General features: G+C 29.5%; 1 protein-coding gene across 1 annotated transcript in view; it reads left to right on the top strand.

Annotated features, from left to right (window-relative positions):
• Positions 1 to 539: 539 nt before the first annotated feature.
• The window catches only part of LOC142332751 (neuroligin-4, Y-linked-like), a 702,340-nt gene continuing 677,832 nt past the window's right edge, over positions 540 to 25,047 (top strand). The window contains exon 1 of the mRNA XM_075379365.1: positions 540 to 957. Within this exon, the coding sequence (XP_075235480.1) occupies positions 540 to 957 (418 nt within the window). The remainder of the gene's footprint in view (positions 958 to 25,047) is intronic.

A 25,047-nucleotide genomic window follows, 5' to 3' on the forward strand; every position in this document is an offset into this window, starting at 1 on the left:
TATTTGTATAAAACAATTACTAAATTTTGTTTTAAAGTTTCAAATTTTATATTATTATTATATTATTTTAATATCTACATATAAAAAGTGTATTTATATTAAAAATAAATATTTTAAAATTTAAATTAAATATATTTTAGGATGAAACTAACACATATGTAAATGAATATTAATTAATATTTGCTCTTTTAGTAAGTAATAAAAAATACATATATATGTATTATATACAAATGTAATTTTCATCTAAAATTTCTAATGTATAACAAAAAAATAAAAAAAACTTTTGGTGTAATATTATTAACAATAATATAAATTGTATATTTAAGTATGCACTGAAATTAACAAAAAAAATTGTAATATATTTACAAAATTATGGGAAAAAATTATTTTAAGATTTCGTATTAAAAATTTAACTTTTTTTGTAAAAATATTAATATTTACAATAGAAAAAAAATCAGATAAATTATTTTTAATTTAAGTTAAAAAACAATAATAATAATAATAATAATAAAAATAAATAAAATTTAATAATTTATATAATGGAAGGTTGGCATTACGTTATGTTATTTGTTGTAATAAGTTTATCAGATTATAGTACAAGTACATTGACTAGAATTGTACAGACACGTTTCGGTAAATTACAAGGTGTTATAAAACCAATGGGATCAGCAAGACATTTAAAGCCAATCGAAGTATTTCTCGGTGTACCTTATGCGACGCCGCCAACCGGTTCAAACAGATTTAGTCCTACTAGAACTCCTTCACCATGGGATGGTGTACGTGTAGCTGATACTCTTGGTCCTGTTTGTCCGCAACGTCTTCCTGATATATCAAATGAAACTGCTGCTTTAGAAAGAATGCCAAAAGGTCGATTAGAATATTTAAAACGTCTTTTACCACATCTTCAGAATCAAAGTGAAGACTGCTTGTATTTAAATATATATTCTCCGGTGCAAGGTGAGTGAATTTTTTCTTCTTCCAATTTTCTGTTAATTTTTTGTTTCTTTTTATGACATATAAAGCTAGCTCGGATGGTAAAATAAAAATCAATAATCTGTTGAACGAAAATACACCTACGATTTGAAGTACAATAACCACCGTTTATTGTGATTACAAATAGAACGTCACTGTTATTATACAATAACCGCGATAAAGATTTAACTTTTAAATATTTAAATACCAGTCCGATTAATAATTTTGCCATTAAAATATAACAATTTTTCTAAATTAATTTGAAAATAACCAAGTATTATTTTAAATTAAAAATAAAAACTATTTGAAATGATTCACAATTCTGCGACTGAAAACTAATTATAAAATGTTTTTTGTACATTCACTTAGATTTTATGGCATTGGGAGCAGAAGGTCCAACTTTGATTTACACAAAATAAAATAAAAGGGGTCACGGCCCAGCTAAAGCTGAAGACCAGGCGCAGGCGGCTTTGTCAATCGCAGTGGTCTGGATGGACATTCAAAATTTAAGTATTTCTGTACCCAAGATGAAGTGTATGCATCTCAAGGGTGCAGACAAATTAACGTATAGTTTTAACCCCGATATTAAGTATAAAAGCCTGTGTAATCAGCCGAGTTATATTTCATAAGTACCTAGGTGTTTTGTTTGATGAGAAGTTGCTGTTTAGCAACTACATTAGGCAAGTAACGGCGGATGCCGTCTCTGTGATGCACAAGCTTAGGAGGATTGCTCGAAAGGATTACGAGCTGTCGGGCCGTCATTTGTACATGATGTACCAAGGTGTCTTTGAAAGCATGATTTCTTATGCTGCGTTAGTTTGAGCGCATAGGTTGAAAAAATTCGAGCACTTATACAAAATTTATGGAGTACCAAGCGCAGAGCCTTAATCGTACGCACTGGTGTTTTTAAAACAACCTCCTATGAGGGTACCACCGTGTTGAGAAAGGCTCTTCCAATCGATTTAGTGGTGGAAGTTTGGGCGGCCATTTGTAGATTGTGAAGAGGTAGGGTGGCCGAGGTATTTAGAATGCGGTCTCGAGCCGGACATGTACCGGAGCGGAACGGTAATCGCAATGCACCGGTTCTAAATTTCGAACAGTTTCCCAACTCCCGTCTGCGGAGGAGGATCTACAATCTCGCGATGGAAGCATGGCAGCAAGAATAGCACGCAACGACTAAGGGTAGGTCATTTTGTATATTTATCTAGGACTTCTGGGGATGATACGCTTCTAGTTTGTTTTTAAGGGTAACGGGTATCTTCGTGTTCGCCAACCACGCGAATTTGAACCAATATTTGTTTCGGTTCCGCCTGGCAACTAATAAGTTGTGTGTCTGCGGGGAGGTCGAGTCGAACGAACACATGATGTTTGACTGCCCATCTCTTGTGAGGAGGTCAGAACTCAGACCACCCTGGAACTTAGAGGTCAAGGGGAAAATTGGCCACTCATAAGCGGCGAGTCATGTGGCGTGAGCCGCACTGTCGGACCGTGTGGAAGTTCCTTAATGCTGTTGCTTTGTTCAACCGGCATCAGTAGTTTAAGGGATATGTGACTCCTACCGCTTGCTGTGAGAAGCTATCCTCGAGAAATTGCTGACCATCGGCCAAATGTAGCTCCAAGCGCTATAATATGGTGGACAGGCACTTACTGGCATTTAACGACTTAGGCGTGACAGAGAATTGCTGTTCTTGATGGAATAATTTTATTTCTTGACAAGTCTATATTTTAGTATGTACGCTTATTTCGCTCACACAGTTAGGTAAGCTCTAGGAGATAATTTAGGATATTGGTCGCTAAACCGTTTTGAAGCACAACAGCCGTTTGTAGCACGGACATTCAGTCTTCTGTTCTAGGGCGACCGATTGCGGTGGTGGTAGGAGAAATGCCAGACAAACAATTACACAAAATATGAAATAAAATTAAAAAAAAACATGCTTTAAAAAATGGATTACCCAGTAAACATTAACAGAAAATAATTTTGTTTTCAACAAAATAGTATGTATAAAGTTGTCTATTTTTGAGATGAAAAGCGAATGGGGCGCAATCTCAGTTATATTTTGCACGTTAAGTTCTTCCAAGTAAATTTACTATACCGGGTTGGTCTAGTGGTGAAGCGTCTTCCCAAATCAGCTGATTTGGAAGTCGAGAGTTCCAGCGTTCAAGTCCTAGTAAAGTCAGTTATTTTTACACGGATTTGAATACTAGATCGTGGATACCGGTGTTCTTTGGTGGTTGGGTTTCAATTAACCACACATCTCAGGAACGGTCGAACTGAGAATGTACAAAGACTACACTTCATTTACATGACACTTCATACATGTCATCCTCATTTCATCCTCTGAAGTATTATCTGAACGGTAATTACCGGAGGCTAAACAGGAAAAAGAAAAAAGAAAAGTAGATTTACTAAATATTTTATATTGAAGCTATCATTTCCATTTTGCATCTAAGCGTTTGTCATATTTAAAGAATTTATCTAGATATGAAAGCGCGCACCTTTCTTTTTATCGCGGTCTTACGAAAATAGACAACTTTATACATATTATTTTGTGAAAAACATAATTATCTTCTATTTATGTTTTCTGGGTAATCCATTTTTTTTAAAGCATGTTTAATTTTTTTTATACTTATTATTAGTACGATTTAAATATTTACGGGAGTTCGATATCTCATACAAGGGTAATCGAAGTGTTACATTGTTTGATCGGCTACATCGATCATCATCCCAAAAACCAACTGCACATGCGACTTTCTGCGCATATGTACAACTCCTCTCTCCCTTTTGGCATGCGTACTATTTGTTAATAGTTAAACGTGGAACGAAAGTTAGCTAAAAATAAGCATGTAAAGAAAAATAATATTCATTAGTTGAAATATATAAAATTATATTACAGATGTAATTATGTCGAATTAAATTACATAAAATTAAAAAAAATGCTGTAATTTTTTCTCGTCTATTTTTCTTATAATTTTATAAATTTATCATATGATTTTTAACTTTTCCTACTGCAATATCAACTTTCAGTCTTTTGTTCTTTCTCGATTTCGCCATCATAAACTGATGCTACATTGAAAAATATTTTAAAGAATTTTTTTAGATCAACATTTTAAACGTTTTTCTGTATGAAAACACTTCGGTCTTGTTAATCTATTTACCATAATAATATTTATAATTTTTTTTTTCAAAATAATTCTTCAACTGTTATAAATTACATATATATATATATATATATATATATATATATATATATATATTCATATAATAATCAACATTTTAAATATAAAAAATGTACCTTCAATGACAGTGCTGTTAGAAACGGAGGGTTCACAACCGACATAAACGTTTCATAGATGGGAGAGAATATTTTTTTAAAAATATATATGTTTTTTAAATTTTACAGGATGTTTGTTTTTAAAGAGTTGGCCAAAAGTTTTCATCGTTTGAATAAATTAATTGAATATTATTAAATAAAATATTATTGTAACTTTATAAAACGCTGTAATAAAAAGTAAAATCAAGTACAGCTTGGAACATTTCCCGTGACATTTTACTAGAAGTTTATATTTAATAAATATTATACAATTAAAAAAATAGGGCAAATTAATTCTAGTTTTCCCTTTATTAAATAATTGGTAAATAATTGATTCAGCGCTTTTAAATGACACACGTAAAGAAAAGCATCGTTTATGGTATCTTTAATTGAAAAACACAAACGAGAATCTTTGATTTTATATATCTATATATATATACATATTTTGATAAGCGTCTTGGTAATAAAATTTTAAAATTAGAAGAAAATTATGACATAAATGTCATTGCAAATTACGAAATGACGGCCATGATTATTTTTCAATCCGTTATATTTCCATAAATATTACTTTTATCAAAATATATGTATAATAATTTATAAATTTATTAAAAATAAAAATTTATTTTATAATAAAATATGAAGCGTTTTATTTTGAACAAAATGACATTTTATTTTTAAAAATTGGTTAAAAAATAGCAAAGTTACGGCAGAAAATTGATGTAATTATGCGTCTGTTTTCATATCCTCCATTCTACGTTCAATTCGATCAAATATTAACTGTTTTCATTTATTACTAATTTTACTATGTAAATTAGAATATAATTAAATAATAATTTTCTCACAATAATAGACCAAATAATTATGACAATTCTTCCATAACTCGTCTATTTGTTAACCGATTTTCATAAATAAGATGTCATTTTGTTCAAAATAAAGGGTTTAATATTTTAGCCGTTAACACAAATTTTGATAAAACAAATATTTATGGAGATATAACGGATTGAAAAATAAACATGGACGCCATTTTGTAATTTGCGAAGAATTTTAAGTTGTGATTTTTTTGTAATTTTAAAACTTTATTACCAAGAAGTTTACCAAATATTAATGTGATTCGTCTATTCGAACTTGAGATATAAATTTTTATATAAAAATAACAAAATGGCGGACATGGAGAGAACGAAGGGGAAATCGCCATTTTTCCTAAGGATATTTTTTGTTTAGTTTTACAAGTAGAATCCGAAAATGTATAGCCAGCCCACCATTTTAGAAAAATTCTGTATATATATATATATATAAATTAGCGTAAATTACTGATGATAAATTGAGGAAAATTTGTATACACATTCTTACAGTGAAAGTGAGCGCAAATAAAGATTGTTTGAAATTCCGAGTTTAAAAGTGAGTAATAATGATTTTTTTTTTTTTAATTTTATCGGTAAAAAATGAAGATAATGTAGATATAAGAAGTCCAATCACTGTATTTTTCAAATTTCACATTTAGAGTTAAAATGGAATACCATTAAAAAATATTACTCTTTTTTTCATTTCTCTGTAGGTAATAAAAATAACGATTTGATTATTCGTGTGTGTGTAATCTTCATGTAAATTTCTAAAAATTGATTTTAATATTTGTTGAAATTCGACCTAAAAATAGGTGAAGAAACATAAAATATTTCTAACAGTGATTGCAAATATTTCCCCATTTCCGACTATACTAAACAAGATATACGTACATTCAATGTGGGCATGAAAATACTCTTCAGATAACTATCTAAAAACCACTATCGGGTTTTTAAACCTTAATTTTAAGAAGTAAGAAAACATTATTTTCCCACATTTTTACAGTTTTATGCTACATCCTGACATCCGAAGGGGAAGATATCCGCCTTGTGACAATCCCGGTCACCAAACCATCCCCTCCGTTCCTAGCGCGGATAAGCCTTATCGAAGGACGTTGTTAGATCTTGATAAAACAACACAGTCGTCAGTGTGGTCTGTATCAGGATGCCACCGATGCAAATACCTCGGCAGAGATTTCCATCAGTCTATTTACACAATCTACTATTCGTATGGCCTCTTTCAATCATGACCGCCTACTATAACTTACAACCCTCAACTATCAATTAACTGATTCGTGGAAGCACGATCTCCACGCAATACCACCGAAATTGAATCAATCTTTATGAAATTTTGTAAAATTATGATGGTAGTTTATATTTATAATTTATGTTTTTCGCTATCGAAGCCGAGACGGTAACTCTAAAAACCAATTATTAGGTTCTGTACTTACCAAACTATTACTATAAAAAAATTACAATGCAGTGATAGTTTTTATAAGTTGATCAGGCTTTAATTTTTATTTATCGTTATTATTCTCACAAGCATGAGTTTAATTAACCCACCGCGTTGGTCTAGTGGTGAACGCGTCTTCCCAAATCAGTTGATTTGGTAGTCGAGACTTCCAGCGTTCAAGTCCTAATAAAGACAGTAACTTTTATACAGATCTGAATACTAGATCGTGGATACCGGTGTTCTTTGGTGTTTAGGTTTCAATTAACCACACATCTCAGGAATGATCAAACTGAACTGTACAAGACTTCAATTCATTTAAAATCATTCTCTGAAGTAATACCTGAACGGTAATTCCCGGAGGCTAAACAGAAAAAGAAAGAAATGCGGAATTTAATTAACACATTCGGGTCCAGAAAACAGGGTTCTTTGGTTAGAGGGGAAGGGCTCGCTTCGCTTGCTCTGACCGGCTAATCATCTCTTGTCCGCGACGGAAAAGACAACAAATACACATACAGCGCGGGTGTGTGTGTGTGCGTGTGTACGCGCGCGTCTATGTGTGTGTCTATATATATTTATATATTTACATACACATTATAAATATTTAAACATAATGCTAAACCTAACATCAATTCTTTTAATAAAAAAAAGGTAAAATACAATTTATTAAATAGTAAAGTTAAGTAAGATTAAACCGAATCGTTCAAATAATTTATATATTGAATTTTTATAAATTTATATCTCTTTCATTAAAAATTAAACTATATACAAATATATATCTCTTGAACCCTATTTACGAATAAAATAAATAATTTGCATACAAATAAATGAATATAAACAAAATATTTATAAACTGTTTTAATCCTTAATGAAATTCAATGCAATTCGTGGTGAGCAAATATCATAAAAAAGCTGGTATACAAGTTAGTTTAGTAGTAAATAGTTTGGTTAATGAAGCCGAGGGGAGGGGGTTAGCGTTGAAGGAAAAGCATGGTACAAAACTTATGCAAATTATATTTTGTTTATGCAAGTAGAAATACCGCCTTCGTTTCTAAAACAACTTCCTCATCACATTTACAACTGTATATTTGTAACCCCATTATGTAACTACGGTTTTACACACACACACACAACACGTGCGCGTGTAAAATAATATGTATTTTAAGTAAGCAGAATAGAGATATGATATATATTTATGTAAATACCATTGAAGTGGTAGTCTGAAAAATTCTAACAAGGGAGAGAATCCGATTATAATGAGCGGAATCTGATATTAATGATATCACCTCTTTGAAAACAGTAAAATTGCATTTTATGAATATTCATTTTAGAATGTATATACACAGTGTTTCTAAAATGGTTGGCTGGCTATACTTTTCGGATTCTACTTGTAAACCCAAACAAAATATATTCTTAGGAAAAATGGGAATTTCTCCTTCGTTCTCCCCCTGTCCGCCATTTTCTTATTTATAAATAGTCGAGTTATGGAAGAAAATTGATGTTGTAATTTTGTGTCACAATTTTTCGTTCAATTATTGTGAGAAAATTATTATTTAATTTTATACTAATTTACAATACTAGAATTAACAATTCATAAATACAATTAATATTTCATCGAATTGAAATAAAGTGGAGGACATGAAAACAAACACATAATTACAACGTCAATTTTTTGCCGTAACATGGCTATTTGTTAACCGATTTTCAAAAATTATATTAAATTTTATTCAAAATAAAAGGCTTAATATTTTAGTAAATATCCTAAATTTAAGCTTTTGAAATGTAGTACTATAAGAGAATGTTATAAATCAAATGGGTGGATGAAATGACAAATGAAGAAGTGTTGCTGCAAATTGATGAAGAAAGAAGCATTTGGAAAAAATATAATTAAAAGAAGATACAGGCATAGTTCACATATTAATGCATCCTGGAATATTCACTTTAATTTGGAGGGACAGGTAGAAGGGAAAAATTCTGCAGGCAAGCAACGTTTCGAATATTTAAAATAAATGTTAGGGATGTATGATGTAGGGGTATAACAAAATGAAACGACTGGCACTAGATAGGAAATTATGGAGAGCTGCATAAAACCAGTCAAATGACTGAAGACAAAAAAAATCATAAATTTTGATAAAACTATTATTTATAGAGATATAACGGACTGAAAAATAAACATGGCCGCTTTTTTGTAATTTGTGAAGTTATTTAAGTCCCGATTTTTTTCTAATTTTAAAACTTTATTACAAAATTTTAATACGCTTACCAAATATTAAAACGATTCATCTATCCGAACTTGAGATATACATTTTTATATAAAAATTACAAAATGGCAGACAGCGGGAGAACGAAGAAGAAATTGCGATTTCTCCTAAGGATATTTTTTTTTGTTTAGTTTTACAAGTAGAATCTGCAAAAGTATAGCCAGCCCACCATTTTAGAAACACTCTGTATATATTATTCTTATTATTAAATTTGTAATATAGTTAAAATTAATTATGAATAAAAAAAAAGTAGGAATGAAATAAAATAAATTTCTTATTCCTTTTTTCTTAAACTAATATTGCAAATTTATATTATTTTCTATCATTAAAAAAATAAATTGACAACAAAGCTGTAATACTTTCCTGACATTGGTTATTTTTTATACAATAAAAAAAAAATTATACATGAAAAAAGGTAAATCTTTTCTTTTTTTTTGGATTGGGGTAAATTTATGATTTAAGTTCATTGGAAAATTATCGTTATAGGTTTAAATGAACCAGAAAAGAATTATAAAAAATTCTAAACATCGGTTTAAACTTTTTCTGCACTCAACCCTAAAATCAACTTTTAAGAAAGTTTTGTTATTCTTCTACGTTTACTACGTTAAATGAAAGAAACGGAAAAAAATTCTTTAAAAAATATAAAACCAATAAAAAGATTTGTGTTAATTTAAAGGTTTTAATTAAAAGTTTAAATAAACAAAACCCTTTTTTCATTCAAAAAAATCTATATTTTTTAACTATGATTGTGAACCCATCCACAAAAGAGCCCCCAAAGTATTATTTTGGGGGTCGCTTACACTACTTCTATGCCAAGGAAGACATTAAAAAAAATTCTATTAAAATATCTGCTATTATAACGATAGTTTTTTCGATTTTTGTCGAAAGAGAATTTTGGGGCAAATTAAAAAAAAAAAAATTGCAAGAAAACATGTACGCATGTATAAAGTAATTAAAAAATGATTGGGATTTCAGAAAAAAAAACACATTTAAAAAAATATGAATATTGACATTATAATAGGAAATTTTTTTTAAAAAAGTTATGATTTTTCTTAGACGTTCAATCTACATTGTACGGTTCAGACAATCTTTCGATACACGACATACAATGTATCAGATGGAGTAACCACTCCCTCCGAGACTGAAGTCGAGAAAGGGATTTTTGAATTCTACATTTATCGAACCCCCTCCATGGTTCCCATAAAGGGCCCCAACACCTCCAAGACATGACCTGGACTGGTAAACGTGGGTAACTTTAAACCGGCTTTGAACTGGGGTTGCACCAACCAGAGTTAACCGAGCTAGATGGCGTCAAATAGAACCTAACGACCTGAACTGCAAGTGCGGTGAGATTCAGGACTCTCCTGAACATCTCCTAAAGTGCACCCTCTGCCCAACCAAATGCACACTAGAAGATCTGTGGCAAGGAAATGCTTCTGGTGTTACGGTGGCACAATACTGGTCGCAAAGGTTTTAATGTCTCATCACTCGGACACGAAAAAGTAAAAAACAAGTAAGTCTCAGACGTTAAAAACAAAATATCATCTAAATTTAAAAGCAACTATAACCATTATTGGCCAAGAGAATCTAACAATATATATTTTTTTCCTATTTTCTCTATCTCTCTCTCTCTCTCTCTCTCTCTCTCTCATAATAAATGATTTATTTATTTTTACTCCCTTTTACGAAATAAAGGAACTATTGTAATCGAGAAAAATTTCAATTTTCAAATTTCAATGCAAATATCCATTTTGACCACACTTGAATCCATTTTGACTAATTTCGGCGTGATGTCTGTACGTATGTACGTATGTACTTATGTATCCCGCATAACTCATAAACGATTACCGGTAGAATTTTAAATTTTGTATTTAGGACTATTGTAACATTTAGTTGTGCACCTCCCGTTTTTTGATTGCAATCGACTGGGCAATCGACATTTAGAATAATTAAATGTTATGTCTGTAATAACCATGTATATTACATTTGATTATTTAATATTAATTGAAAATTATAATTTATAATCGTATTATTTTGGGTTTTCTAAGAAAAATCTTCTAAAAATTGTATATTTATTTAAAAAATAATAATTTTTTTATTTGATAGAACAATAAAATATACAATGTTATGTTGGTGTACTTTTTTGAACTGTATTCAATTTAAAGTGATTGTTGAAAATTAATTTAAAATTACTGTTGACAATTCAATTCAAATAATATTTTTTTTTAACATTTTTATTTACTTTACTAGAAAAATCATTTTAATTTTCATTTTGATTTGTAAACTGTTAATTTCAAAATACTCAGTCCATCCATCAAATTTATATTTCTATTAAATAAAAATGCAAGTATCTTTCAAATGACATATTTTTGTTATGGAAAATCGATTCTAGTAGTAGAAAAAGTATATACGTACGTAACTCGAATTGTAACTCATATTACGCACTCGGTGAAAATACTTAACTTTTTTCACTTGTGTGTAATACTTCTTCTACCTCTCGTTACATAATATACTATTCTAGATTAGTATTATTCATATCTTCCTGAGTTACTGAGATTTCTGGTGTGTCGTATAAACAAAAGTTTTTTTTATTTTTGTCTTCAGTCATTTGATTGGTTTGATGCAGCTCTCCAAGATTCCCTACCTAGCGCCAGTCATTTCATTTCGGTATACCTCCGACATTCTACATCCCTAATAATTTGTTTTACATATTCCAAACGTTGCCTGCCTGTACAATTTTCCCCTTCTATCTGTCCTTCTAATATCAAAGAGACTACTCCAGTATACTTTAATATGTGGCCTACAAGTTTGTCTCTTCTTTTAACTTGGCCACTCATAAGCGGCGAGTTGGAATTCAGCGACCTAGGCGTGACAGCGAATTGCTGTCTTTCGACGAGAGATAATTAATTATTGATTGTCATATATATTTAATAGTCGACGGGGTGCGCCTACCCATTTTAGAATATATGACAAGTGAGCGGTGGAACACGAAGCAAGTGGTGTGTGGCATCATGCTTAGTTCGCTCAAGCAATTAGATTAGCTCTAAGAGCTAGTTTAAACACTGGTCGCTAAACTGATTCGAAGCTTACTAGCCGTTTGTGGCACAGACATTCGATCTTATACTTTAGGATGACCAAATGAGGTTGTGGTGGGAGAAATGCCATGCAAATTGATCTGCTTTTAGCTATATTTTTCCAAATGCTTCTTTCTTCATCGATTTGCCGAAACACCACTTCATTTGTCAATTTATCCACCCATCTGATTTTTAACATTCTCCTATAGCACCACATTTCAAAAGCTTCTAATCTTTTATTCTCAGGTACTCCGATCGTCCAAGTTTCACTTCCATATAAAGCTACGCTCCAAACATATACTTTCAAAAATACTTTCCTGACGTTTAAATTAATTTTTGGTGTAAACAAATTTCTGAATGAAGGCTCGTTTCACCTGTGCTATTCGGCATTTTATATCGCTCCTGTTTCGACCATCTTTAGTAGTTCTACTTCTCAAATAACAAAATTTTTCTACCTCCATAATCTTTTCTCTTTTCATTTTTACATTCAGTGGTCCATCTTCATTAATTTTACTACATTTCATTACTTTTGTTTTGTTCTTGTTTATAAAAAAATAAAAGTTAATAATAATAATTAAATTATTCAGTTTAGTGAACTCCTGTACGGTGATTAAATAAATTTTAACCAGTATTAGTTTAAATGAAGTGCAGCAAAAAATGTGAATATCTAATTTAATAGACGTACAAGGAAATCATGTGGTGTCCAGATCAGATTTTTTCAACAGATGGAAACTTGTATTTTACGCTAAATAAATCCCCATACTCTCTCTAACCACAATAAAGTTAAAATAAAAAATAAAACAAAATTACTAAATAATATTTCAAAGAAAATCTATATTAATTCTATGAAGATAAAAAAAAATAACAAGTATAAAAAAATAACTGTTACTGATCAAGAAAGCATTGGTTCACTTGTATTTTTTTTTTAATCCAGCGTACCTTAAATTTAAATAAAGATCAAAACCATATGAACCGGCGAGTACTATTTAAAAACAGATAAAATATAACGTAATGTTTTTTTACCCGCTGCATATACAAACAGACAAAAACGGATTTCTTTTTTATATATATACAGATTTTTACTTTTATCAAGAAATAGTTTATATATTTTAACATTTTCTACTCTAATGTGAAAACAATAAAAGCTATAAGTAAAATAAAAGAAGGAACGATATAATATCATTAAGAAAAATTTAAATCAGATGGGTATTTCAAATGTGCAACATTCATCATCAGGCCTTAATAATAATAATAATTTATTTTTATTTGCTTTGTTTGTGCAACAGAACAGTTACACAAAACCATTGTATGTTGCACAATATCACATAAAGTCACAAAAGAACAGCCACAAATCAACAACCCACATATAAATTAAAAATACAATATTCAAAACACAATAATAATAATAATAACAGTTATACAGTCAAATACAAAAATAATAATTAGAACTTTAAAAACGGTAGCTATGGAGTGATAATAAAAACCCATAGATGAAAGCATACAAAAAAAAAACTCAATATTACTAATACATTCCAAATAAAACAAGTTATAAGCAATAATCTTTAAAAAAACAACAATAATTTTAAAATCATGAAAGTGAGCATTACACCAAGGACAATAATCCATCGCCACGTAACCCTCTCAAATTTTTAATTAAGGTTGTCTCATCTTCCCAAAAGCTTAGTTTATCCTGGAACCCCACTGCAACACTGGTACACCGCTCCATCGGAGACACGGTGGAACCAACCGGCGTCACAAATTGCCTAAAAGAGTTCACTGACCTGGCCCGGTTCCGCAAGACAACATGATAACGCGTCGGAAGTTTATTGTGCAGACCTTTATAAAAGAAAACAAAGTCAAAGTACGTTCTTCTATCAGATAACCTGGAAAGGTCTAATCGCCTCAACATATCCTCTCTACTAGCGCCAACAAAACAATTTCCAAACTTAAAACGCATCCAGTTCAAGAACCTATTCTGAACACCCTCAACCAGATCAGAGGTAAAAACTCGTGTACTATTCCACACTACGGTCGAGTACTCCAAGCGACTCCCCACCAAAGCTTTGTACAGCAGGTTACAAGTGGAAATATTGTTAAACCGTCCACAAATCCAAAGGACAAGACCAAGGTCCCGGCATGCTTTATTGACAATCCGAGCAACATATTTGTGAAAATACAACTTCGTGTCAAATAAAATCCCGAGGTCCTCAACTAATGTCTCAGCGACAATAGCGTGCGTACCAATCCTATAGCTGAAAACAGAGCTTGACGTCTTACGAGACAAAGTCAAATGTTTGGTCTTTCATTTATTATTATTATAATAATAATATTCAATAAATTAATTTTTTTTTTTTTTAAATCATAATATTTTAATAAATAACAAACAACATTTACGAAACAAATCCAATAAACCTAAACTTATTAAATAAAATAACAACTGACAACTATAAATAATATATAGTCAGTTTGAAATATTAACTGAAAAGCAGTAGGTCCTTTAAGATACGGTGTTCATAAAACGGTGGGATGCTATACTTTTTCGGATTCTACTTGTAAAACTAAACAAAAAATATCCTTAGGAAAAATGGAACCCAAAAATAATACGCAAATAAAATTATAAAAAAGTCATTCAATCTAAATTTGTTTTTGTGGTTTTTTGCTCTACAGCACCTTAGTGTTTTTCGTATAAGTTTAATATATATTTGTGTGTATGTGTGTGTTAGTTTATTAAAACATATTAAAGATTTATGTTTAAATGACAAAAAAATATTTTTTCGACATGGAAACTATAACTATAAAAAGTTTGCGATAGAAAATCATAACTTAATAACGTATAAACTATATTTTGGTTAGGTTAGTGGATTTTACAAAGGGATTTAAACTTAGGTTATGATAATATTAACCACTTCTATGGAAAGGGTTAAAAGTGGCCCATGAGATCTACATATGGCTTATACTACATACTATTTCAACCATGGTCGTTCTACTGCTTTATGATGAACCATCCATGCGAAACACGTATCGTAATCTTAATGGATATATTCTGCACTTATGTGGATATAGTATTAATAATGTAACACTTCACATGTGTACAGCATTCTGTAGTACCTTTAGATATTGCCTATCCCCACTTGTAATGTAAAATATAAATGGTATATTAAAACCAACAATATATACTCTACTACACTTTCAGTAGTTCACATATGTTAACTTTCAACATAAAATGTGTGGAATAGTGTTGCATTTGACATATATTTATATAGAATTTAATATGAACTGTTTGGAATTCTTTTAGTTCTTTGTCTTTTGCTAACATAGTCGTTGTTCAAGACTAGAAGTAATTTCTAAACGTCTTAACTTGAGGATTTTAAAACAGAATTTAAAAACGTAGTTGCTGAAAAGTCGATTTTAATAAATGATATGCCTTTATAAAAACATATATTATTGCAATTAGAATATTTTATAAAGAAAATTATTGTATTTTTGTTTATGCTAATCTACAAAGGAACTAAATTCGCGAATCCACCTTCACCAATTGTTTAGAGAAACAAAACAAATTTTTATAAACTTCATACTTAGCCACAACTTTGTCATGGAGACAATAAATAGACAAAAATGAATTAAGAAAGACAACTAACTATTTTCTTTGAACTTCTAAGTACGTTAATATATGTATGTATATATATATATATATATATATATATATACATATAGGTTTATATTAATGTACAGAAACGGATTCATATTTTAAAACTGACGATAAAAGACGGTAGAAACAAGTACGGATCAAGTTACAAAATTTATGATGCGCTTGAAAATGTTTTCCGCAATTTTGGATTCCCCATACTGAATCAAATCTTTTTTTTTTTTAAATAGGTAGATAGAATTTAATGTAAAAGTTTACGAAAAAAACGAATTCAACAAAAATTTTAATTCCATTAGTTTTACTCATACAGGGATGAAAAAATTATCGAATACATTCTTCGAATACCGAATTTGTATTCGATTCTTTGAAGAATTGGACCCATCTCTATCCATTACAATTCATTTATACAGCCTAACTGCAAAGCGGTGTGCACACACAAATTGGTCATCGGGTGTCACCACTGTGGTCGTCGGTGTATACATTATTTATTTCCAGTTAAATTAATTTTGTTAATATTATCAGTTAACATTATTTCTTAAAAAATAATCATAAAAAAGTAAACCAATGGTATTCTACAAATAAAATTTAAAAAAAATAAACCTTTTGATATTAAAATATCTATGTCCATAATCTTCTGTACTTTTGAAATTTTTTTCTATAAATCTAATGTAATCACCTCTTTTAGAATATCAAGCGTACCAATTGCATAATATGAGGTCACAGCTTTCTTGAAATATAACTAAAAAACAAAAAAATACATATAAAAAAAATCCCTTTCGGCATGCGGGAAGGCGGAGGTAGATTTCACAGGTACTAAGTAGGGGATAAAAAGATTTCCACCTTAAAGTTAAGAAAAACTTCAAATTTGCTCAATACGACGATGGTTGCATGTGAAAAGAAGTTTAACATGTTTAGCATACACCAATCCCCATCTTCTTACAATTCCAGCAACATTTTGGTCATCCCTTACCGAAAGGGTTGGTCATATTAAAAATTGTTTTAGGTAATGTTTAGAGAACTAACGACACTTTAGACCGAATCGATACTGTGCTTATTAAGGGAAGTATGATTTTTTTTTTGTCTTCGTAACTCCATTATTTTTACCTCGTGGGCGAATGGTTGTTGATATCTAAAAGCTTTACTTGATACGTTTTAGGCCCTTATCCAAAGAATAGTACGAACTTAAAATGAATTCGATATTTTACTTAATAAGAAAGTTATAAGGATATTTTGTTTTTCGAAAAAGCTCCCCCATGATCTGATTCTGCCCATTAACTAACTAATTTTGGTTAGTTATATTTTATGTAACAATTCGAAAGTTATTGGCGTAAAATTACGGCAGTTATCGTGTTCACAAGAAAGTAAAATATATATGTATATATAAACCTTTGAACCGACGGTGGTTTTGGAGTCTGGGGGATGTGAAACGCGAAGATATGTAGAAATTTTCCGGAAGTTAAATTATATAACCATTACAATAGGTAGCTTTCTTATGAAATTTACTTAATTTTTTTAATACAGCAAAGAATCAGATTTATCGATTAAATTTTAAAGGATAGAAATCCTTGATTTCTGTTACATATTTCATAAGAGAGAGATAATATTCTTAGCGATTAATTTATGGAAATTCATCACAACTTTTATGACTAGAAAAAAGTTTAAAAGAAACACTTTTTTGTGTAGTTCGTTGAACCTCTTCTTTTCTCATCATTACAACACAACTTCTCTCTTCTGCTACTGAGTCTAATCTTCTCTTGTTGTTTGTTTAGACATCCTATTACCATAAAAGATACATTCTATCATTATCTACTTAAACTTTATGTCCTAAGCGTACGCATCAAACTAAAGTTAAACTACACTAAAACAACTTGATATATAGATTAAAAGTTTCCTCTTCTCAATGGATATATGTTATTTCTTTTACTGTTAATCACATTTAGAAAACTAAAACAGACATTAATTTATTAAGCTAAAAAATCCGGAAATTTAATCATTTTAACCTCTGTATGTAGAATTATCATAAAAATATTCCTTTCATATATAAAAAAAAAAAAAAAAAAAAAAAAACACAGTAACAACCAATCACAACAAAATGAAACGAAAATTTGCCAAAACGTCTTCTTGGCTTGAATCAATACCAGAAATACACATTCAAAGACATAGACAAGATGACAATTTTATAAATTATCTACATATTGGCAGAGATGCGTTGACACCCAAAAGAAACAGTAGGTGCGCTGTAGTTATGCCAGAAATAAATCGTTTATCCAAGTCCCAGATATTCCTAATTTCAACAGCCTTTCTGGAAGCATTGAAACATATCGACGAAGCTGTGATAAGGAAAAATTAATAATCTTTATAGAATTCCATAATAAATAACTAAAGTAAAAAATAATTAACGGACAACGCCATAATCCAAAAAAATAAACGAAAAATACAACCTAATCAAAGCAAAAAGACCTTCTACAGACATCTAACTCAACTGGGTACAATTTCAGTTGGGCATTAGACTGAATGAAGAAGGAGAAAATTTGGGTAAACAAGCTGCTGAATCTCACGAATTCTCTGTGCACTTGAACATTTTGGCGACGCTTAAAGAAGTTCAAAAATTATCAAAAAAGAAAGTAATGAGAAGGTGGAACGAAAAATGGCAACAGATCAAACCATAAATACAAAAAAAAGTAGTTTTGAAGAAAATCCTGCTTAGTAATTTTCCAGGTTTTCCAGAAAAGATGTCTATTGGATAATGGATAGTCTAAATTCAGCCACGTACATCTTAAAACGAAAAAAAGAGAGAAATTTAAATGAATACTATCAGGATTATCTGTCAGTAAAGCACATTATTACCGATTGTCCAAACTACTAAACGGAAAGAATGAAACACAAGATACCTCAAGATCTAGAAAACTGCTTAAATAAAATGACAATTAGTGAGAAAATAATATCCGGCTTCCTTTGCTCGAGTAGTAGCGTCCCGGCCGTTAATCCGGAGGTCCCGGGTTCAAATCTCGGTCAGTCATGCCATTTTCACACACGCTACAATTTATTTATCTCATCCTCTGAAGCAATACCTAACGGTAGACGCGGAGGTTAAAAAAAAAGAAGAAAAAAGTAAATAATGAGAAAATACACTTAATTTTCTGAAGAACTTGAATTTTCAGGATTATATAAAAGTGTAATTATATCATCCACTAGGTGTTACTAATGACCGATAAGAATGATGCGACATGAAATAAATAAGAAAATAGACTAGGTCTAATGGTAAACTCGTCATCGTAAATCAGCTGATTTCGAAGTCTAAGTTCTCAGGTTCAAATCGTAATAAAGGTAGTTGCTTTTATTCGGAATTGAATACTATATCGTGGAACCAGTGTTCTTTGGTGATTGAATTTTAATTAACCACACGTCTCAGGAATGGTTAGCCTGAATTTGTTCAAGGCTACACATTTACCGGTACAGTCAAATTACACTAAGTCGCAATGACTTTAGTTGTTGATTCGACTATAAATAAAAGTATTAAAAAAAGAATACGATTTTTTCACGCTTTTATGTAGTATATATTTTTAATTTTATGGATCGTAGTTACAAAATGAATACTATGAAAATCTAATTATTTCTATACTTGTAGAGGAGTTAATAAAAATTAAACTAAGAGATTATTGTATCCACCCGGGGGGGGGGGGATAAACAAAAAAAAGTAATTAATCTTTGGGGTTCTTGTTCTTTTCCAAGAGTTATACAAGATATCGTAATATTCGTAATTTTTAACGTTATTGATTAAAAACGAAAAGAAAAACACAAAACAATAAATATAAAATTACTTGTTTGAGTATATTTAAATTTATTTTTAATTTTTCTAACTGAGATGCTAACAAAATAATGCAATAAACAAAAGTTTTAATATAAGTATATTTAGCATCACAATTTCGAAAAATATATTTTCGATTTTCTGAAAATGTGGGAGCTTATTCATTAGGCGGCTTTTATTGATGATTAAAATATTCGTTAAAACTGAATTTAAATAAATTTAAAAAAAATATTTATCAATTGTTTTTTTTTTTTTTTTAACTGAATTTTTACGGGCATCGACTGCTAAGGTCATTAGCTCTCGTCACATTCTTTAAAAGAAATTATTATCTCCATCAGGATCGTCATATGTAAGGGTGTAAAGGGCCCTTACATTTTATTTAAAAACACAAACTTCACAATAAACATTAAAACATAAAAGACAAGGACAATCACAAACACTTACTGGGTGTAAAGGGCCCCAATATTAAAATTTGAGATAGGTTCTCAAAAGACCATGAAATTAAAATTAAAATTAAACTTATTAATACCATATCTTTCTTTCTTTCTTCTACGAAGTCTCATTTATAGTTTGTTTAAGCACCCTCGGGGCGACCAAAACCGCCGTTGAGCAGTATATCAGTCGTGCCAGGGTGCCGTGGCAGTTGAATCCTTCTTATATCAGGCCATAGGCATGCACGGCAATTGTTTTTTTAACTTTATATCAATTAATCATATCAATTGTTTTTTTTTTTAACTTTGTATGCTCCCTTCCTATCAGGGAAGGGGCAGTAAATAATTTTATTGTTTAAAAAAATACGTTTGAGCATCAAACATTTGAAATTAAAAAAAAAAAAAAAATTCATTTTGTGGACCTCTTATAACTGAGGAGAAGCACTCGGGTAAAATTAATTTTGAAGAAAATAATTACTAAGTGGTAATAATAAATTAAAAAAAAATAATTTTCAAAAATTGTTTAAAAATTCAAAAATGGATTTTTGTTTTTTTAAGAAATACTAAAAAATAAGGGCTACCAAAATGTAATATTTTTTAAATGTCGTTGATAACCTGTTAGATGGATTTAAATAATTTTTTTTTTTAATTTAAAAACATTTTTTGTAACCAGATCTTTGGAGTGGGTTGGGAAAAAACCTTTATAACAGTTTGAAGGAATATTCATGTATAAAATAAAGATGAAAATAACTCTACTTGAGAATACGATGAGAATTAACTCATTTCTGAGACAAGTTATAGCTAAAAGAATAAAAATATAAAAAGTTTTTTTTTGGGGAGGTTGGTAAAAATTTATAAAAATATTTGGTAATTTGTGAGGTTGATAAAAAAAAAATTTCAACTGTTCTAACAAAACATTTTTTCTTAAGTATCCCTAATAATGATTTGAAATTTTATCTCGGCCAACACACCTCCATCCATTTTCCAATGTTTAAAAAAATTAGATATATCCTTTCCCCTCCAAATGTAGTACCTGTCTTCCAAGTTTAAAGAAAATCGATCATCGGAGTTCACAGTTATAAGACCAAATACAGGCCACTAGAACAAAAATACCTCAAGATCTAGAAAACTGTTTAAATAAATGACAAATAGTGAGAAAAAAATTTGCCGGACTCCGTGGCTCGAGTGGTAGCGTCTCAGCCTTTCATCCGGAGGTCCTGGATTCGAATCTCGGTCAGGCATGGCATTTTCACATACGATACAAATCATTCACCTCATCCTATGAAGCAATACCGACCGGTAGACCCGGAGGTTAAAAAATAAGAAAAAAGTAAATAATACGAAAACACTAAATTAAGTACGTACATATATGAGTACATACGTACATTACAAAAATGTCCATCTGACAAATATATAGATTTTTGGAATTGAGAGCATTGAAAAACTTATTATTATTATTTATTATTTCCAATTATTCCCCTTCAGAAGAGCGCGTGAACTTTCCAATCACAGTTTTACTTCCTTCTTCTCTCTTCTTTTCTTCCGAAAACCTCTTCATCCGTTCACTATCTTTCTTCTTCCTCTCCTCGGTCTATCTTCTACTTATCGTTTCTCTTTTACGCTATTGTTCAATTTTCTTATTTCTAATTTCATCCCTAAACTTCCTTCTGTTCATGAATTCCTATTCGGAGATGTTCAGTCGTTCCAGGTCGTATAGATTTTTTTTGTAATGGGTAAAGATATATATTTTATATCGTCTTGCAAGTATTGTGTTTACTTATACTTCATTTTCATGTCTGTTAGGTTTTTTCATTTAAATTAATTACTTTCATTTCATTTTTTTTTCTTTCAGTTATATTTACTTTTAATTATTCGTATATACAGAAGGATTCAGTAAAAAATTTAACAAAATTTCAATCGCAAATACTTTTCATAACACTTTAAGAATTTTATGTTTTGTAAACGCTTTTTAAGTACTTTTTCCCAATTCTATTTGAGTTTTATGTATAAAAAAGAGACTTTTATAAAAAATGCGACACGAGTCGACACATACAATCATACAAGCGCATATACGTCTAGAATGGTTCTCCGTAAAATAAATCATCATTCAGTTTTTTTTTGTTTTTAGATTTGTATTTAAAAAAAAGATTCTATTTTTGTTAGTACATGAATTATAACGCTCCGCACTTCTCAGTATAAAATAGTCGTTTGTAAATACGCTTTTACCATATACTTATCTTCTCTTTACATCTTCTGTTGAACTTTAAAAAAGTTGCTGAAACCTTCCATTTCCATTTTATTATTAATCTATAATTATTATTTTTTCCATCCTTTTTTCTTCTACTGATCCTTCCAGCATAATTTTTAATTAGTCCTTCTCCACGATATATTTCAGCCAGTTGTTTCCTATTTTAAAGTATTCCATAAAAGTTTCTTTTCTTTTTCTCATTACTACTTCCATTTTTAATTTTTTATATATTTAATTACAATTACTTTTTTAAATTTTTCTTCCAGTAACTTACATGATCGTATTTCAAATGCTTGTAACCTTTTTTTTTCTATTTTTCTTACGGTTTAAGAATTAAATCTATACAAAAATACATTTAAAAAATAATATTCTTCCCGAAGTTTTTCAAATTTAATTTCATTTTTTATATAGTTACTCTTTCTATTGTTTGATTCTACAACAATTCTTAAGGTATTTTTGATTTTTGTAATTCTCTTTTATTCGCTTTACAAGTTTAATTTTTTCTCTCTGATGATGTTAATTGGCTTTTTAAAAATTTCTCTTATTATTTTAATACAAATTTCCATTAATATTTTCATAAATATAGCAGTTAAACTCGTCCACATAAAATCAGCTGATTTTCGAAGTCGATATTTCTCTGGTTCGAGTCCTTGTAAACGACTCACACCTTAGAACTTTTTATACGGATTTGAATGCTAAAGTATAAATACCGGTTCTTTGATGGTTGGGTTTCAATTAACCATAACGTCTCAGGAGTGGTCGGTCTAAGTCTGTTCAAAATTACACAATCACCGGTATTTTTGTACGCCAGATTGTCACAGATCTTGGCATATTTGCAGAGTACTGTTGACATCATGTCACTCTACTATTATTCTGTTACCTGGTATTATATAAAATAAAATATATATTTTTCAAATTTTGATTTACAATCGGGTATATTTTTTTAAAACCTTAAGTAAATTATATCATACATATTCACATAAAAAGGAATCCCCATTGAGATTTCTCAAAACTTACATACTATTACTATTTAGAAATTGTTAGGGTAAAACGTAGAACATACAAGGTAGTTTTGAAAAACTGTACATTCAGAAGTACAGTAGAAAACAAATACCAATATGAATTAAAAAAGTGGCAAATGATAAAACACTTAGAAAAGAAAAAAAATTGTTAAAAAGTGATTGTAAAAACAAAATGAGGAAGGGAATGAAGGATTGATTAATTAATGATAAAACACTCCAAGAATGTAATTAAACTACAGTTACTAAGATCCAGATCGTGTAGCCGTAAGTCTTCTAACAAGACTTAAGACGTTTAAGTATCCTCACCGTTGTCCAGAAGGTTTACGACCAAGTGGTTAACGTGGTTATTTAACTGAAGTTAATATTTCAAAATACAAGGTTGTAATGTATTTCTTCCGTGAAGTACCGTAGATCCAAATATTCGTGGATTTCACTGCTTTTATCAGTCCTCAGCTGTACACTTCCTTAATTTGAAATTGCTATATATATAAATCATACATTTATAAATTAAATATACTGCTCACTAATTGTTATATTATCCCCAGTACTGGAATTTGAAGATATTAATTTATCTGGGAATTTCACTTGGGATCTAAACGTCTACTACTCAAGACCAAAAGAATATTTTATGGCATTTTACTCACAAAATGAATCTCTTCTATCAATTTATTATTAATATTTTTTTTTTTACATTATATTATTAACCCACTAAGTAAATTAAAAAATTAATATAATAAAATTTAAAAATAATTTGAAATGAAATAATTAAAAAAAAAACAAAAAGAAAAAACATTTATTTACGGTCACTAATGAGATGATGTTTTATCAAAAGAAGTGGGTTTTATGCAGATACATAATTTTAAATTACATAAAAAAATTTACTTTATTAAATTTAACATTAATAACAAAAAGATATAAAAAAATTCAATAAAATTATATAAGAGTTTAAAAAAGTATTATACTAAAGATTATATATATAAATAAACTTTATGAATTGTACTTCCAGAGGCTTAAAAAAATATATTTTTATTTTATTTTATTCTTTAAAAATTTGTACTTCTATAATATTAAATGAAATAAAAAAAGTACTAAAGAAATTTACTTTAAAAAAAAACTTCTTTACTTCATTTTTCCTATTTTACTATTCAATAATATATATATATACATCTATGTAAAGACTTGATCGAAAAAATTTTCTAAAACTTCATGTAACAAGCCGACAAGAAGATAAAGTTATTTATGAAAGAAAAAAAAAGTTAAAACTTATAAGAGGGTGCTAAAAGAAATTTTGTAAAAGTTATCTTATTTTCTTTATATAAGAATAAAGAGGAAAAAACTTTCATAAACTGTGTGTTTTTTATTATAGAGAATAAAAAGTTAAGTAATACACCGTACTTTTAATAATTTATTAAATAAAAAATGACTCTCTAGTATATTTACACGTTATTGATTATTCCCTTACATAAAACGCCTAAATGTAACAATCCTTGGTAAAATAGTTGAAGATAATAAACTGTAACTTCTCACAAACTGATTAATTAGTACATGTACAATACCTTGAACATATCAGAGCGTAACATCGCTGAAAGAAACTGAGTACATTAAAAGGAAAGTAAAATATAAATGCTTGAAGGTACAATAATAGATTTATTTTCGTGAAACAACAATGTTAAAAAATTATATTAGATGTAGTTTCCTCAAATAAAAGACAAAAATAATAGTTTTCTTGTTTAAAACGAAATTTTTAAAGTGGTAAAACCTTTTTTTTAACTACCGTATATTATTTAAGTAGAAGTGTTTACATCGATTGTAAAAACCGTTGCTGATATTACAATCTTCTGATATTTGTTTCAGAATAAAATTATGTTAAATATACGCCTATTAAATTACATATACACATTTTTTTTTTAAATGAAAAGAAAATAAAATTTTATTTCATTAATAACTTCTGATATTTTTTCTATAGTTTTTATTGAATTATTATT

Source organism: Lycorma delicatula, chromosome 12, assembly GCF_047948215.1.
Source record: "Lycorma delicatula isolate Av1 chromosome 12, ASM4794821v1, whole genome shotgun sequence".
NCBI classification, from domain to species: domain Eukaryota; kingdom Metazoa; phylum Arthropoda; class Insecta; order Hemiptera; family Fulgoridae; genus Lycorma; species Lycorma delicatula.